This window comes from Geosmithia morbida (assembly GCF_012550715.1).
Source record: "Geosmithia morbida isolate 1262 chromosome Unknown scaffold_1, whole genome shotgun sequence".
Taxonomy (NCBI): domain Eukaryota; kingdom Fungi; phylum Ascomycota; class Sordariomycetes; order Hypocreales; family Bionectriaceae; genus Geosmithia; species Geosmithia morbida.
The window spans coordinates 1,429,463-1,443,375 of NW_023336188.1; the positions used below are offsets into that span (position 1 = coordinate 1,429,463).

At 51.1% G+C, this 13,913-nt stretch overlaps 4 protein-coding genes across 4 annotated transcripts; 3 read left to right on the forward strand and 1 right to left on the reverse strand.

Moving 5' to 3' along the window:
* Positions 1 to 210: 210 nt before the first annotated feature.
* On the forward strand, positions 211 to 4,000 carry GMORB2_1188 (Zinc-finger domain of monoamine-oxidase A repressor R1; the record flags this gene model as incomplete). The annotated part of the gene is given in 4 exon segments (XM_035463170.1): positions 211 to 481; positions 541 to 3,359; positions 3,438 to 3,850; positions 3,856 to 4,000. Coding segments are annotated over 4 exon segments (3,648 nt in total).
* A 753-nt stretch (positions 4,001 to 4,753) lies between these two features.
* On the forward strand, positions 4,754 to 6,486 carry GMORB2_1189 (2-phosphoxylose phosphatase; the record flags this gene model as incomplete). The annotated part of the gene is made up of 3 exons (XM_035463171.1): positions 4,754 to 5,155; positions 5,232 to 5,642; positions 5,731 to 6,486. 3 exons carry the CDS (start codon positions 4,754 to 4,756, stop codon positions 6,484 to 6,486), a joined length of 1,569 nt encoding a protein of 522 aa, XP_035324595.1.
* Positions 6,487 to 6,619: 133 nt separating this feature from the next.
* On the reverse strand, positions 6,620 to 8,084 carry GMORB2_1190 (geranylgeranyl transferase type-2 subunit alpha; the record flags this gene model as incomplete). Its single annotated transcript, XM_035463172.1, has 4 exons — positions 6,620 to 6,978; positions 7,059 to 7,779; positions 7,865 to 7,972; positions 8,076 to 8,084. The coding sequence occupies 4 exons, from the start codon at positions 8,082 to 8,084 to the stop codon at positions 6,620 to 6,622; spliced, it is 1,197 nt and encodes a 398-aa protein (XP_035324596.1).
* Positions 8,085 to 12,218: 4,134 nt separating this feature from the next.
* On the forward strand, positions 12,219 to 13,695 carry GMORB2_1191 (chitinase; the record flags this gene model as incomplete). Its single annotated transcript, XM_035463173.1, has 4 exons — positions 12,219 to 12,364; positions 12,421 to 12,519; positions 12,595 to 12,644; positions 12,713 to 13,695. The coding sequence occupies 4 exons, from the start codon at positions 12,219 to 12,221 to the stop codon at positions 13,693 to 13,695; spliced, it is 1,278 nt and encodes a 425-aa protein (XP_035324597.1).
* Between the last annotated feature and the right edge of the window lie 218 nt (positions 13,696 to 13,913).

Sequence of the window (13,913 nt, forward strand, 5' to 3'; positions counted from 1 at the left end):
CCTTCAAGCGAGCGCAACACATTCACCCTAATGCAGCATATTCGATAGCTAGTATTTGTCCTGACTGCTTCTCATGCATTACCATTTTCTAAAGGAGGTACTACTTTATCCACGCCACTTGCCCCGCATCGCATAGAAGTCATGGCAAGTGCACGCGCTTGCAAGGGACTGTAAGAGGCATCGCAGCATAAACACCGAACACCACCCAAGATGCCGCCTTCATTTCACCCCCAGGCCAAGTTTGATCCAATACCTCCGGACTTGGACCTCGATGGCCTGGTTGATCGAACACCGAATTTTAAATGGGTCCAACGAGTCACCAGGAGCCAGATCAGGAACCTAGGCCAACGAGAATTTGAGAAAGTGGTTCTGATGCACGTTCTCCTCGGTGGGAAGCCTTTGGTTATCGGGAGGTGGAATGACGTCCTCCCCAATTGGCTTTTTAATGTAAATTGGCTCGAGAAGACATATGACAAGAAGGGTTCGTACCGTTTTTGAATACACAGCACTATCACACTTCTTCTAACCGTTAGAGCGCAGAGGAGAATGTGCGTGACATTGGCACCGGGTCCGACATCCCTATGACTACTGGCCACTACCTTCGATCGATGAAGACGCTGGCGAACCAGTGGACACCAACCAACTTCCGGGATGAGCGACGACAGCGCCTGTACCTCAAAGATATCGACTGCCCTGCCGAGTGGCATGATTCTTTACGGAAGATTATACATCCAGCTCTCTTCTACCTTAACGAGAATGTCGCTGGCAATGATCCCAGCTTGAACAACATCTTCAGGAGCGAGGCAGAAACTGCACCCGTCGGGGACTTGATGTCTAGCCTGCCGCAAGAAATGCGGGCGCAAAACCTAATGTGCTATATTGGCCACGAAGGCACATATACGCCTGCACACAGGGAGATGTGTGCATCCCTTGGTCAAAATATCATGGTGGAAGCTTCCGACGGCTCGGGTCCAAATGAGAAGCCAGGAAGCTCGATATGGTTCATGACTGAAAGCAAGGATCGCGAGGTTGTTCGCGAATACTTCATGTCCATTCTGGGTCACGACATTGAGGTTGAGAAGCACTTTGCACAGATCAACGCTTGGAAAAAGGCACCATTTGACGTCTACATTGTAGACCAGCGCCCGGGCGATTTCATTCTCATCCCACCCTTAGCTGCGCACCAAGTCTGGAACAGGGGAACCCGGACAATGAAGGTTGCATGGAATCGAACTACTGCCGAAACTCTTGACATGGCCCTACACGAAGCTCTTCCGAAAGCACAACTTGTTTGCCGAGATGAACAATACAAAAACAAGGCCATAATTTACTACACCTTGTCTAAATACCACAAGAAGCTCCAGGTCCTAGAGGAAAACGCCGAACAGGCCCAGGTAAATTTTATGGGCCTTGGCCAAGATATTGTCAAAAGCTCGCCACGCGCCAAACAGTTGGCCGATGACTTCAAGAAACTCTTGGGCTTGTTTACTGAAATAATCATGGACGAGATGTTTGCATACAAGGTAGACAAAGTCGAATTTCTCGAGTACGACTCGTGCGTCACCTGCTCATACTGCCGAAGCAATATCTTCAATCGCTTTCTGACTTGCAAGAATTGCGTTCGGCCTTTGATCAATGGAGAAGAAGATGCGTATGACATCTGTATGGACTGTTATGCTATGGGACGCTCCTGCGCTTGCTTATCGAAGTTGCAGTGGTGCGAGCAGTGGTCCTGGTCTAAACTCGTGGCCAATTACGAGAGTTGGCGGGCCATGGTTATCAAGAATGACGGCTTCGTGGACTTCGAAAGTTCCCCCCAGCCTCTTGAAGTTGCGCGGCAACGAGCAGCGAAGAAATCACTCGCGCAGATCTGTCAAGAGGCTCTGAAAAGACGGCCGTGGAAGGACATTACCAAACCAGAACGCGAGAAGACACCGAGTGATTCCGAACCAGGCGTAGACGACGAAAGGCCTAAGAAGAAACATAAGCGAAAGCAGAAGAAGGGAGAGCTCCGACGGTGCCATGTTTGCTGTCACAAGGACTATACCTATCGACTTCACGAGTGTTCAAATCCAGGCTGTTCGGAGGCCTATTGCTACGGCGTGCTTTACAGGGCTTTTGGCATGATGCCTCGAAAAGTTCTCGAGGATGAACAATGGCAATGTCCGAAATGCCAGGGCATCTGCAACTGCGGTGCCTGCCGCCGGGTAGGCAATACAATTCCTTACATGCCCAAGAACACATTGCTTGGGCACGACACTCGTTTAATTGCCGACGACCGCAGTGTCGAGGCACTTGTTGATTTCCGATTGCACAATCTGTCTTGGCTGAAGGCCGCCGGAGACGACAGCCGGAGCAAGGATAGCAAGAGGATGCAGCGTCTTAGGGAACAAGCCAATGACGCTAAGGCTCAAGATGCCACGCATAATGAAGAGGCTCAGATGGCAATACGAGCCCACGGTGACCCTAATTCCTTGCGAGATGCTCACGCCAACGGCGCCAGTGCTCAAAGCTACGGGGACCAAAGTCATGTCCTTGGCAGCCAGGAGGAGCCTCCCACCGCCGACTACCCACCGAACGGGTTTGGCCACTTCAGGACAGCGGTCATGAATGGCGACAACGATCTCTCGATGACAATGGATGCACCCTTTGAAGAAGAGCAAAACAACTCACTGTACCCGGATCCGCCCATGGCCGTGCGCCAGCGCGTCGGCATGGGCTACTACGAACAGGATGATACGCCGGACAAGATTCTGTTTGATCCTTACCAGGCTCCGAACCCTGATGCCATGCGTCTAGACGAGCCCGAGATATCTGAGTTTGTAAAGAAGACCATACGGGCTGCTAAGAGGAGAGCGCGGAGAGAAAACGAGGATCCCGAATTCGTCGTTGGTAAATACGCAAGGAGACACCGTCCACCTAGGGGACCAGCACCTCAGCCCGACACGCAGCCTGACCCTCTGGACAGTATGGACCCAGCCTTGTTCGACGAGGAACTGCCAACGCCAGATGGTGCAGCAAGCCATCCAGTTGCCGAACCAGATCCCGCACAGCAGGAGGGACAGCATGCCCAACATGTCACAGACGCCGAAGCTAAATCGCGACGTCCTAGGGCGCAGAGTGGCCGAACGATGCCCCAATATGATCCAAACGAGCCTATTCTACGACATGCAAAACCTCGTATACCATACGCTGAGCGAGAGGAGGATGAGATTGAGGAGGTTGAGGTGGGACAGCCCACTAAGCGTAGAAGGTCCAACGGTGAAAAGGCACCAGATTCTATGGACATTGATACCGGGACGGGCCAGGAATCTCAAACGGATCAGGGGCCTCGGACGGGTGGAATACTCGAGCAACGTGTACGAAAGCGGCCCAGTCGCCCCCCGAAGCGAGCGTTAATTCCCCCCCCGAGCGAAGATGAAGAAACACCAGCCCAGCAACCTGAGACAGAGCCGCAAGAGCTAGCGCGCACGAGGAGCGGACGCCCTACCAGATCGGCTGTCAACTACGAAGACGGGAGTGATGGGCGAGATACATCACCAGGGTATGGGGAGAAGCCGATGTCTAGACGGCGCGGACGTTCCCGAAAAATCGGCGTTTCCACTGTTCTAGGAGCTTCTGCAGGCCAAAAGGCTGATGAAGATTCATCTTCCGACGAAGGCTCAAATGCCCGCCGCCCAAGAGGTCGCCCGCCCAGATCGCAGGCAGCAACGTCGAGGACAGGCTCGGCCAAGGAAGATGCTGTATTGCCGTCGCGGGGCATGCAGCTTCTCTCCATGTCCGAACGCATGGCGTTGAAGGGCAAGAAATTCAAAATGGGCAAGCGTAAGTCACCAGGTGCCGACGAACGGTCAGAGGGTCCCTCTACGCCAAACGACAAGTCGACAACTACTACTCCAAATACCCGGTCCGCGACATCAAGGCCTTCTCAGCAGGAACCCGTATCGACTCCAAAGGACAGGACGAAGAATGCAGGTGGCTCACGACGCAAGTCTGGTAGGCACGAGGCTGCTCCAAGTCCACCTAAGTCGCCTGAACCCTATGAGGAATCGAGCGATGATGACGACGAGGACATACCCGCTCAGGGCCGCCAATCTTCCATGAGAGGTGCAATGAGAGGAAGGGGCAGAGGACGAGGCGGCAGGGGAAGGGGAAGAGGCAGAGCCCGAATGTGGTTGTAATTCGGAGGAAGATGCTACTTGTACGCGTACACTGAGATGTTTTTCCTTTATAAGATATCCTGAGGGTGAATTTGCGAGAATATGATGACGGTGCAGCAAGTTACCAACTTATAGCTAACACCATTAGCTGACATGGCAAGCCGTGGAAGAGTATGACTTTTTTTTTAGAAGAGCTATCAATTCCAGGTAAACATAGTTCTGGGCTATATATTGCAAGATGCACGAGTTTGATTCGCCTTTGCACGTGAGTGTTGTGACGTTAAAATGAAATTTAAATGCTGTACCATTACTATATTGGAGCTACCCACGTGCGAGTATTATCTTACCCAACAGGCAACGGGATCAGCCAATCTCCGAGTGAATCTGCCATCCTCCCCCCCCCCCCCCCCCCNCCCCCCCCCACCCCAGCCGGGTGCATATTACCTCCCTCTTGGCAAGGCATCTTATCCATCTGTTTGTCCCCATTTTCATGTAAAGAACACGGTTAGCTGGATCCACCTCCAGAACCACCCGCAAAGCACGCGAGCGACAAGGCCAATACAGAAAGAAAAAAAAGAAGAAAGAAGAAAGGAATGGCCGGTGCCCTCGCCGGTGCCCTCCGGTCTCTCCTTGTAAGGAGGCGACCGCCCCTCAAATCCCTACTTGCACTCCTCTGCTTGTCTGTCTTTGGAATCATGCTGCCATGGTTCTACCTGTCCTCGGCCGCCACCGTCAGCGGTCTCGCTCTTGCCAATCCGGCGTCGGGAGCCAAGCATACTGGCGACCACGTGGATGCTTGGCACGCCCCCGTCAAGTGGGAGGTTAACAGTCTCGATAAGGTGCTCAACTCCGAGGGCGTATACGGCTTCATCTTCAACTCCAGCGACACGCCCGACAGTGACTATGGGACGTACAACTACTGCAACATGCCGCACGTGAGGGCCAAGGAGTACATCCGGCCCAGTAAGGAGTACGAGCTCCAATATGTTGAGCTAGTATGTATCTCCGTTGTTTGTGTCATCGAGAATTAGGAGGGTTTAGAAAAAATTATTGACCTTATTTCGCACACAGATTCATCGTCACCACAAGCGTACGCCCTATGCAGACAACTCATTTCCCGTTGAGTCATACCAGTGGAATTGTAATGATCAGGCCCTCTACCTTTATGGACAGCCGTTACAGGGACACGATGCCGCTCACGGCTACCGCAAGGGCTACATCTCGGATGTGAACCCCTTTACACAGTCCGGATGGGTTGGAAGCTGCCAGTTCCCCCAAATCACCCCTGGTGGACTCCAGGACTCGTGGCAGCACGGTGCCGACCTCTTCGGTGTCTATCACGGCCTGCTTGGCTTTCTCCCAGACAACCTCACCCCCAAGGTCCGGTATCGTGCTACCAACAATGTCATTACCCACCAGGTTGCCGGCATGGTCATCAACGGTATGTGGGGGATCACAAACGATGTGCCGCTCAACGTCCAGGTGAATATACTCTACATCTCTACCTGGCCCTCCGATAATATTCTGGTGCTTACTGACACAACATCTGCTCGCCCCCCCTCCCCCCCAGGCTGTGAATGTCGACAGCCTAGAGCCCCAATACAGCTGCCCTGCTGCGTCGATCCTCTTCAACGCCATCAAGTCCAAGAGCAACTCGGAGTGGCAGCGCCATCTGGACGAGGCGCAGGACATATACGCCACACTCGACGACATTTCCGGCGTCCCAAGCGATGACAGTGGCTTCCATGTCTCCTTTGACCACTACTTTGACAACCTCTCGTCGCGCCAATGCCACGACAAGCCTCTGCCTTGCAAGCTCGTCAACGGCAAGAACTCGTCCACGTGCGTAACCCAAGAGCTAGCTGACACTGTCTACCGCCTGGGGCACTGGGAATACAGCCAGATGTACCGTGATAACGACACGACTCTCGCCGCCAGTACGGGAGCCTACGGCGTATGGGTTGCTGAGCTGGCTGTCAACCTTCGCGCCGTCATCGAAGGTAACCGGGACGTCCTATATACCCACAACATCGCCCATGACGGCTCCGTCTCGCGTGTCCTTAGTCTTTTGCAGATCGATGAGATGGTCTGGCCTGGTATGGGTTCCGAGGTCGTCTTTGAGCTCTACAAAAAGGGCGACGGCCCTGGTACGCAGCAGACAGGTAGCGGCTTCTACGTCCGTGTCCTGTTTGGCGGTCAAGTCCTCAAGTCGTCGAGTCCGGCTCTCGGCGCTATAGACATGATTCCAGCGGGGAAGCTATTGGATTACTTTGACTCTTTGGTTGGAAACAGAGCCAGCTTGATTAAGGCCAAGTGCAACGCTTGAATTTCTGGTCAAAGCAAAATACATATACACCTGCGTTGAATGGAAACATAATATCTTGTGGTAATTATGACGTTAAAGCCCAATCTCAGAGCCTCCCGCGAATGATTTCAAGTTGGCATCACACGGTGCCAAGTTATTTTCCCAAGTCATTCCAACGGCCGCTTCGTTGAGGGTCCAACTCCCTCAACTTCTTCAGCCAGGGCACCCAGTCGTCTGAGTTGTCTTGCGCACCATCCTGCGACGGCGGCAGGGCGATGCTGTATTGTACTAGAGCCTCGTATATCCACTTGATGTCTTGGTAGTCCTCTAAGAAATCCTTGATCTCGTCAATCTCTCTCTCAACATACAATCTGCGCTCGGCGTCGGTAAGGTTGGGCGCTATCGTCCGGGAGTTTGGCTTATCGGTGATGTTTGACACGAGGAACTGGTGATAGAACCAAAGTGACTGGTCCTCTGGGCCTACGTTGAGTCCCTCGCGGATGAGAGAAAGCTCTGTATGGGGAATAAAAGCTTGTAAGCAAGATTCTACCAAGAAATACATGATTTCGGGGGCCTAGAGGGACATCACTCACCACTCTCCAAAAACTTGCGCCGATCGTCATCCGTAGCTTTCCTTTCGTTTAGCAGACGGGGAATGATTTGGCTGCGGTGATGCCAAGCCGAAAAGTTAGAAAGATCATTATGAATCATCTTAGTGGTGTACTCGAACTCGGACTCGGCCCGACTGGAGCCGTCGAGTTGGGCGCTCTCGAGCTTCTCGACGACGTAACGCCTGTATCCCCAGGCGTGGAAGTTACGCGAGTCCCTGTGCAGCAACTTTCCCACAAGTCCGAGCTCCTCCTCCCATACTTTACGGGCCACGGGGACAGGAAGACGCTCTATGGACTGATTCAGTGCCCACAGACGATGACTCCATATCCAGTAGCACTTGGGGAACTCCATAAGCAGAGGCACGGTAAAGGTGAGCTCAGTCTTGATGACCTCCCTATCCTCCTTGTATCCTTTGTCAGCCTCAGCTGTTGTACCACTCTTCCCAGCTGTCTGGAGCTCTAGGGACGATAGAGTCTTGGCCGAAGATGCAGACAACGAAGTTGCGGAAGACAGTGGTGGAGTGGTTTTCGGTGAGGAAGTCTGTGACTCCTTCGGGAGATGCGATCCACCCGATTGTCCTGAGGAAAAGCCATACGTTATACAGCGTCGGCGAATGTTCCATATCGTGTAGTATTCCGGATTCAGACGGAGAAGCTTCGACGTAAGATCTAGCGTCTCTTGGCTGTAGTCTTTCTGTGATGTCTGTCGTGTGCCCCAAAACTGTCAGCCAAGAGTTTCGTGGACCGGTATGTGGTAGAGGGGAGGCGAAAACTCTCGGTAGACACACCTTTTTGCGAACTTGGTTTTCCAGATCTCGATAGTGACTTATTTTGTCGAGATCAATTCGGCGTTGCTCCTCAGTGCGCGGTTGCGTCGATCGTGCTACTCCCCCATGCTAGAAAACAGCTATAAATCAGACAATGATTTTTTAATCCTTTCATATAGCGTCTTCCCAGGAGGGTGTGAGCAATGGGATGAAGTTAAGGAGATGTACTTACCCCGGACATCTTGAGTGTCGGCCTCGTTGGAACAGATGCAGCCTGAAATATATATGCAAGATACAAGTTTGCCATTCCATGGTTGTATCCCCTCATTACGAACGTATAGAGGGGTGGGTGGTGACGTTGGTGTCCCCCATTTTACAAATAGCATACCCTGTAGCCGTTATTATGTGCTTCTTGCTGGCGACAGCACACGATGACCCGTAGACGTGAATATAGTAGTCTCTGCCTACTGATACGTCCTAGATCGATGGGTGTGTGTCTGTTTGCTTGATTGAATGGAAAGGTAGGAAATATAGTTATGAATTTTATCTACAAAGGTGAGTGTGCGGCAGCAGCCTCTAGCTGCTCAATCATACAATCTTGGGTGCCATAACCAACAAGTTTCGTAACATGTTGCTGTTGCTTGATCGTGGCCAACACATCTAATCATAATGCAGACTAGCTAGTGTGGGCACGTAATAATCCCCAGAGCTCTGGGTTTACCGTTTTTTAGCCGCTCAAGTTAACTATCTATAAGGTGATATCTACTCCTAATACCGTGAATTAATATGACTGAAGAATCGTTGATCAAGGAGGAACGGAAGATCTATTCGGGCCGTGAAACTATATCGACCATGTAATGATGCTCGTGCATAGTACCCCCCCCCCCCCGCACATGTCTCATGGAGATCTTGTGTACTTCACATTGAGCTAGATTCATCTAGGAGCCGTGTTATGTTGTTACACCGTGGTCATTGACACCTTGATTATTTGCGAAAGGCTGATATGTACATTAATGACTCTGGAATAGGAGAATTCTGCACCGATAGTACAAACAGGAGAGAGAGGAGGTTGTCAAGGCCGGAACTCCGGTACCAATGATGATACATGATTCTCGCTGTTTCATCTGCGGGACCATTCGGAGTAAAAGCCAAAACAGTTAACAGATAGTAAGGGTAAGGGAGTGTCCCCCTGCAAAACTACAAGGATTCGATGCAGGTAGGTAACTTAATGTGTTGAATTAGCCTCAAGGATGGAGAACATGGCACCTGGGACTTACTGCTTAAGATACGGGGAAGTGAGGCTTGTCGAAGTTGCACTGCGTGATATCACATTTTGTATGGGCTCCTGTTCAGTTAATGGTGCAAGAAATGTTAGAAGTAGTAATATCGAAAAATACGCGAAAGAGTACGATAGGAGTCAGTATCTACAGACTATGATAGACGTACATCTTCATACTTGCCTATTTTCCATCTCTTGTTCCATACCGGCAGCAACTGGGGGCTTGTAAATTGTATAGCGCTGTCCAAATTGTACAATCATCGTAATCCACGGGTCGTATGAAATAGCCAACCTTCAATGAATCATGGAACTTGTTCTTCCAACACATGCTAAATAGGGGCCAAACCCTTATATACCTCCACATCTCACGTTTGGCCCCTAGTGGCGCCAATAGATGACACTGAGCAGCGAGTTGAGCGGCTTGCATGATTTCGTTTAGATATTACCTCCTTGGCTACTAGCGAGTAGTCTCGTATGTAACCAACCTCGTCGTAGAAAGTCGATGATGGGATGTTGTTGTACTCTTACTAGTACGACTGCTAAGTATTAGCAGCAGCAGTACGTACTGTACGAACTAAAAATCGTTCTCCTGGCCGCGCCTACTTTCTTAGCGGCAAAGTACCACCTGCCTCTGCACATCAAACAAAAAGACTGCCATGAGGAAGGTGCAACTGGGTCAGCGGACCACGACACTTCTTCACAGATGGACAGAGATATCATTGCTTGCAACATGACCGACGGCAGACAGGATAATTCTGACACATTTTCATGTCTCCCCTCTGATTCTGTTTATCATTTATTCCATGCTTTGCGACGACAATTCCGTCGCCCACATTCTGGTGGGCGATGCGCAGCGATGTGATGATGATGGAGGTCATGCATCGACCTCGACCCCACCTTCTGGGAAAGACTGACCACTGGTTGAGTACGACGTAATCAACAATACGTTAATCTTCCAAGGAGCGGTAACGTTGCAACCCCAGCCGACCTTTGAGGCTGCTGCAAAAATTTCGAGGCCAAAATGAACTGGTCCATGAGCAAGTAATGCGAACAGTCACTGACAAGTCCCAGTTGGCTAGATGTCATAAATGGCCGCGTAGCGCAATGGCAGCGCGTTAGATTTCGGTACACCGAGGTTCAAGTTCTCTAAAGGTTCCAGGTTCGATCCCTGGCGTGGTCGGTTAAGTTTTCTTTTTTGTACCCTGTACCTTTTTGCAAAGAAATCCTCCGGCGTAAAACAATGGGCTTGAATTTAAATTGGTGCCATGCTTTATAGAGAAATCTCGTACGGTTGGCATGTCCAGAAATAGGGAATTGATTCTAGACCCGAGCATCCAAGCTAGGCATTTCTTGTTCTCACGCTGGAGGCTGGACGGACGACTAGACTCCCAAGAGACATAAGAACGATGACTTCTACTCGTAAGCCTTTTCTTTTATTTTTTTATTGCCTTTTGCAATAACAATTAACGACTTCTTGCACTGGCTGACATCCGCTCGACCATGTCTCGAAACTGTAGCGCGTGCAGATGTCGAGAGGGAGAGCCACGAGACATCAGATACATATCTTTTCCATCCTGCCCCACCCATCCACCCTTGGGCCATGGCCTGCATCTACCACACCCCGGTCTCAATGCTCCATAACGCGGTTGACCTCCTCCATGCACCATGCCTATCTCATGGTCGAACCCGCTGCTAACGGGTGATTGCCACGAAAACCCTTTTTGGCAGCTGGGTGCTACATAACCGTCCCATCTTAACACAATTTGTCATTGCCCGTCTACTATCAGCATCATCCACCGTTTAAAGAGGATGGTAGTATTGCCCTAGGCTCACGGGACGCCTTGGGAATTATGCAGGAGAAACATGCTGTTTCTGGCCACAGTCAAGTCCTAGCTAGTACCGTCGTGGCGCTTACATCGTCAACCTGTCAGGAGGCCATTGTCTTGACCAATCAGTCGAGCGGAGGCCGTTGCCGAACACTGACAGCCATCCTTTGGAATTCTGCCGAGGGCTTAGCCTGCCTCATGTTGTCCATGATATCACGGCATGTATCATACCTTAGATACCATATGTCTACGAACCTGAGGCCCACGCACCCATACCTAGTTAACTGAAGCCACCAGCATAAACAATACACAGGAAGAAAACCAACATCCTGCCTACTTGCGCGTTACGACTGCCGAGTAAGAACTTAGGCCTAGAAGTCAGTTGGACGTTGGCTCGTAACCCACTGCCAGATGTTTTCATCGCTTGTCCAAGGTCTCGTTGCCTAAATCTCAGTATAATATGGGTTGTCAGCCTGTAAGTCTTCTTTCTTTCACATTGAGATAGCAGTTGATATACACATCCCCAGAAGCACATCTCGTCGACCCCACGAGATGAAACGTTGGGCTCTGGACCTCTCGGGGCGCTACTACTTTCCATCTTTCCTGATGGCTTTCTCTGAGGATGGGACTATAGTATAGGAAGGATCCAAAGATGTAACCCTAGATCTTGGGATGTACCGATACCGCTACGAAACCTCATGATACGGCATCTGCTTAACGTCCGCACAATGAGCAACGCTGCCCGGATGCATATCAGGCCGTCCCCCTCGTGTCCCCCCTGATGGCCCTTGGGAATATCCTACAAATCCATGAGTGCTTGCTTCATTTCCCCGACCCAGAGTCTCAAATCAAGCTTTGGCAGTGGATCTGGCTTTCCGTGGTTGTGATTTTCTGTCTGTGCACCTCTTATACCCCCCGACTAGATGCTAGGTAACATGAACCCAGCTGGAATGTATCCTCACTCTTTCATCACGCGGCGTAGTAGGATAGAAGACCGGCCCGCATTGGAAGTCTCATGACTATTACCGAAACACTTGTTAGCGTTGGGAACAATGGGTTACCGTGAGAGCGCTGTATAAGAATGCCGCTGATGCCGCCTACCTTCTCCTCGAATTTTGGAGGACCAACCCACCACTGCCGACAGTTTCCATTCCTTAAATTTTCCCCCCCTGTTCATTCCTTGTTTATTGTTTTGAACTAGCCCGGTGCTAAAACTGTGTTTACCCTCCCTCCTAGGTAGCATTGCTGACACCGGTTCAGCATTTTAACAATGCTGTCTCTGTTCGCCAAGTCGTTGTCCGTGCTCGCTTCGGCTCAGGCCGCCGCGGGTTTGGTAGTTCCACGGGCCGAGTATCAGGCCATCGACACGACTAAACGTGCCACTGGCTCTGTCAATGCCGTCTACTTTGTCAACTGGTATACTCTGCCCTCTTCTATATTTGTGCCCCCCCGATTTCTAACGTACACACCAGGGGTATCTATGGCCGCAACTACCAGCCTGCCGATATTCCCTCTGACAAGATCTCGCATCTTATATACTCCTTTATGAATCTTCGTGCAGACGGAACTGTGTAAGTTCCAGCTGATTTCAGCCCCCCGGCCACCTAGCTACCTCATCCACTTTAACTAACATGGGACTTTGTCAGATATTCCGGTGACACTTATGCTGATCTCGAGAAACACTATGCCGATGACTGTGAGTGAATACCATGGTACAAACTCCACAACAAGATAACTAGCGAGCTAAAAACTTTGGGGGAGCAGCCTGGGACGAGAGCGGAAATAACGCATATGGCTGCGTTAAGCAGCTGTACAAGCTCAAGAAGGCGAACCGTAACCTAAAGGTTATGCTCTCCATTGGTGGTTGGACTTGGTCTACCAACTTCCCTGCTGCCGCCTCCACTGATGCCACCCGTACAACTTTCGCCGAAAGTGCTGTTACCCTTATGAAGGACTGGGGCTTCGACGGCATTGACATAGACTGGGAGTACCCTGCCGATGAGACTGAGGCTGCCAACATGGTCCTCCTCCTCAAGCGCATCCGACAAGAGCTCGACTCGTACTCTGAGGAGAGCGCCGATGGTTACCACTTTCAGCTCTCCATTGCCACCTCTGCTGGTCCCCAGAACTACGGCAAGCTTGACATGGCCGATCTCGGTGACGTCCTTGACTACGTCAACCTCATGGCCTATGACTACGCTGGCTCCTTCAGCAACTACAGTGGACACCAGGCCAACCTCTATGCTAGCGAGAGCAACCCCAATGCCACCCCATTCAACACTAATGATGCCGTCGACGCCTACCTTGCAGGTGGCATTCCTTCCTCCAAGCTTGTCCTGGGGATGCCCATCTACGGTCGCGCCTTTACCGGAACTGCTGGTCCTGGAACAGCCTTCAGTGGAGTCGGTGAGGGCAGTTGGGAGAATGGTATCTGGGACTACAAAGCTCTGCCGCTCGATGGCGAGACGGTCCAGTATGACGAGAATATTGGCGCCAGCTGGACCTACAATTCTGGCACCCAGACTCTCGTCTCCTATGACACTCCAGATATGGTCCGCACTAAGGTCGCTTACGCTCAGAGCAAGAGCCTTGGTGGTAGTATGTTCTGGGAGGCTTCTGCTGACAAGACTGGTGAGGACTCGCTCATCAGCACCGCTCTCGACAGTATGGGTGCCCTCGACAACACCCAAAACTGTCTCACGTACCCTGACTCTGCTTACGACAACATCAAGAGCAACCTGGCGTAATGAGAAGCTGTTTTAAATACAAATGCAACAAGTACAACGCCTTCATGATGTCTTTCGCAACGACCAGAAGAAGCGGTACTGTAGGAGAGCCGAAATATTGCGGTGGGGAGGATATGGGTCACGGTCGTTACCTGATGACACTACTTTCTCGTATATATTCTTTTCTCCTTTGAACATCTCGAACTATTTTGTATATATTATGATTGCAACATTTGGAT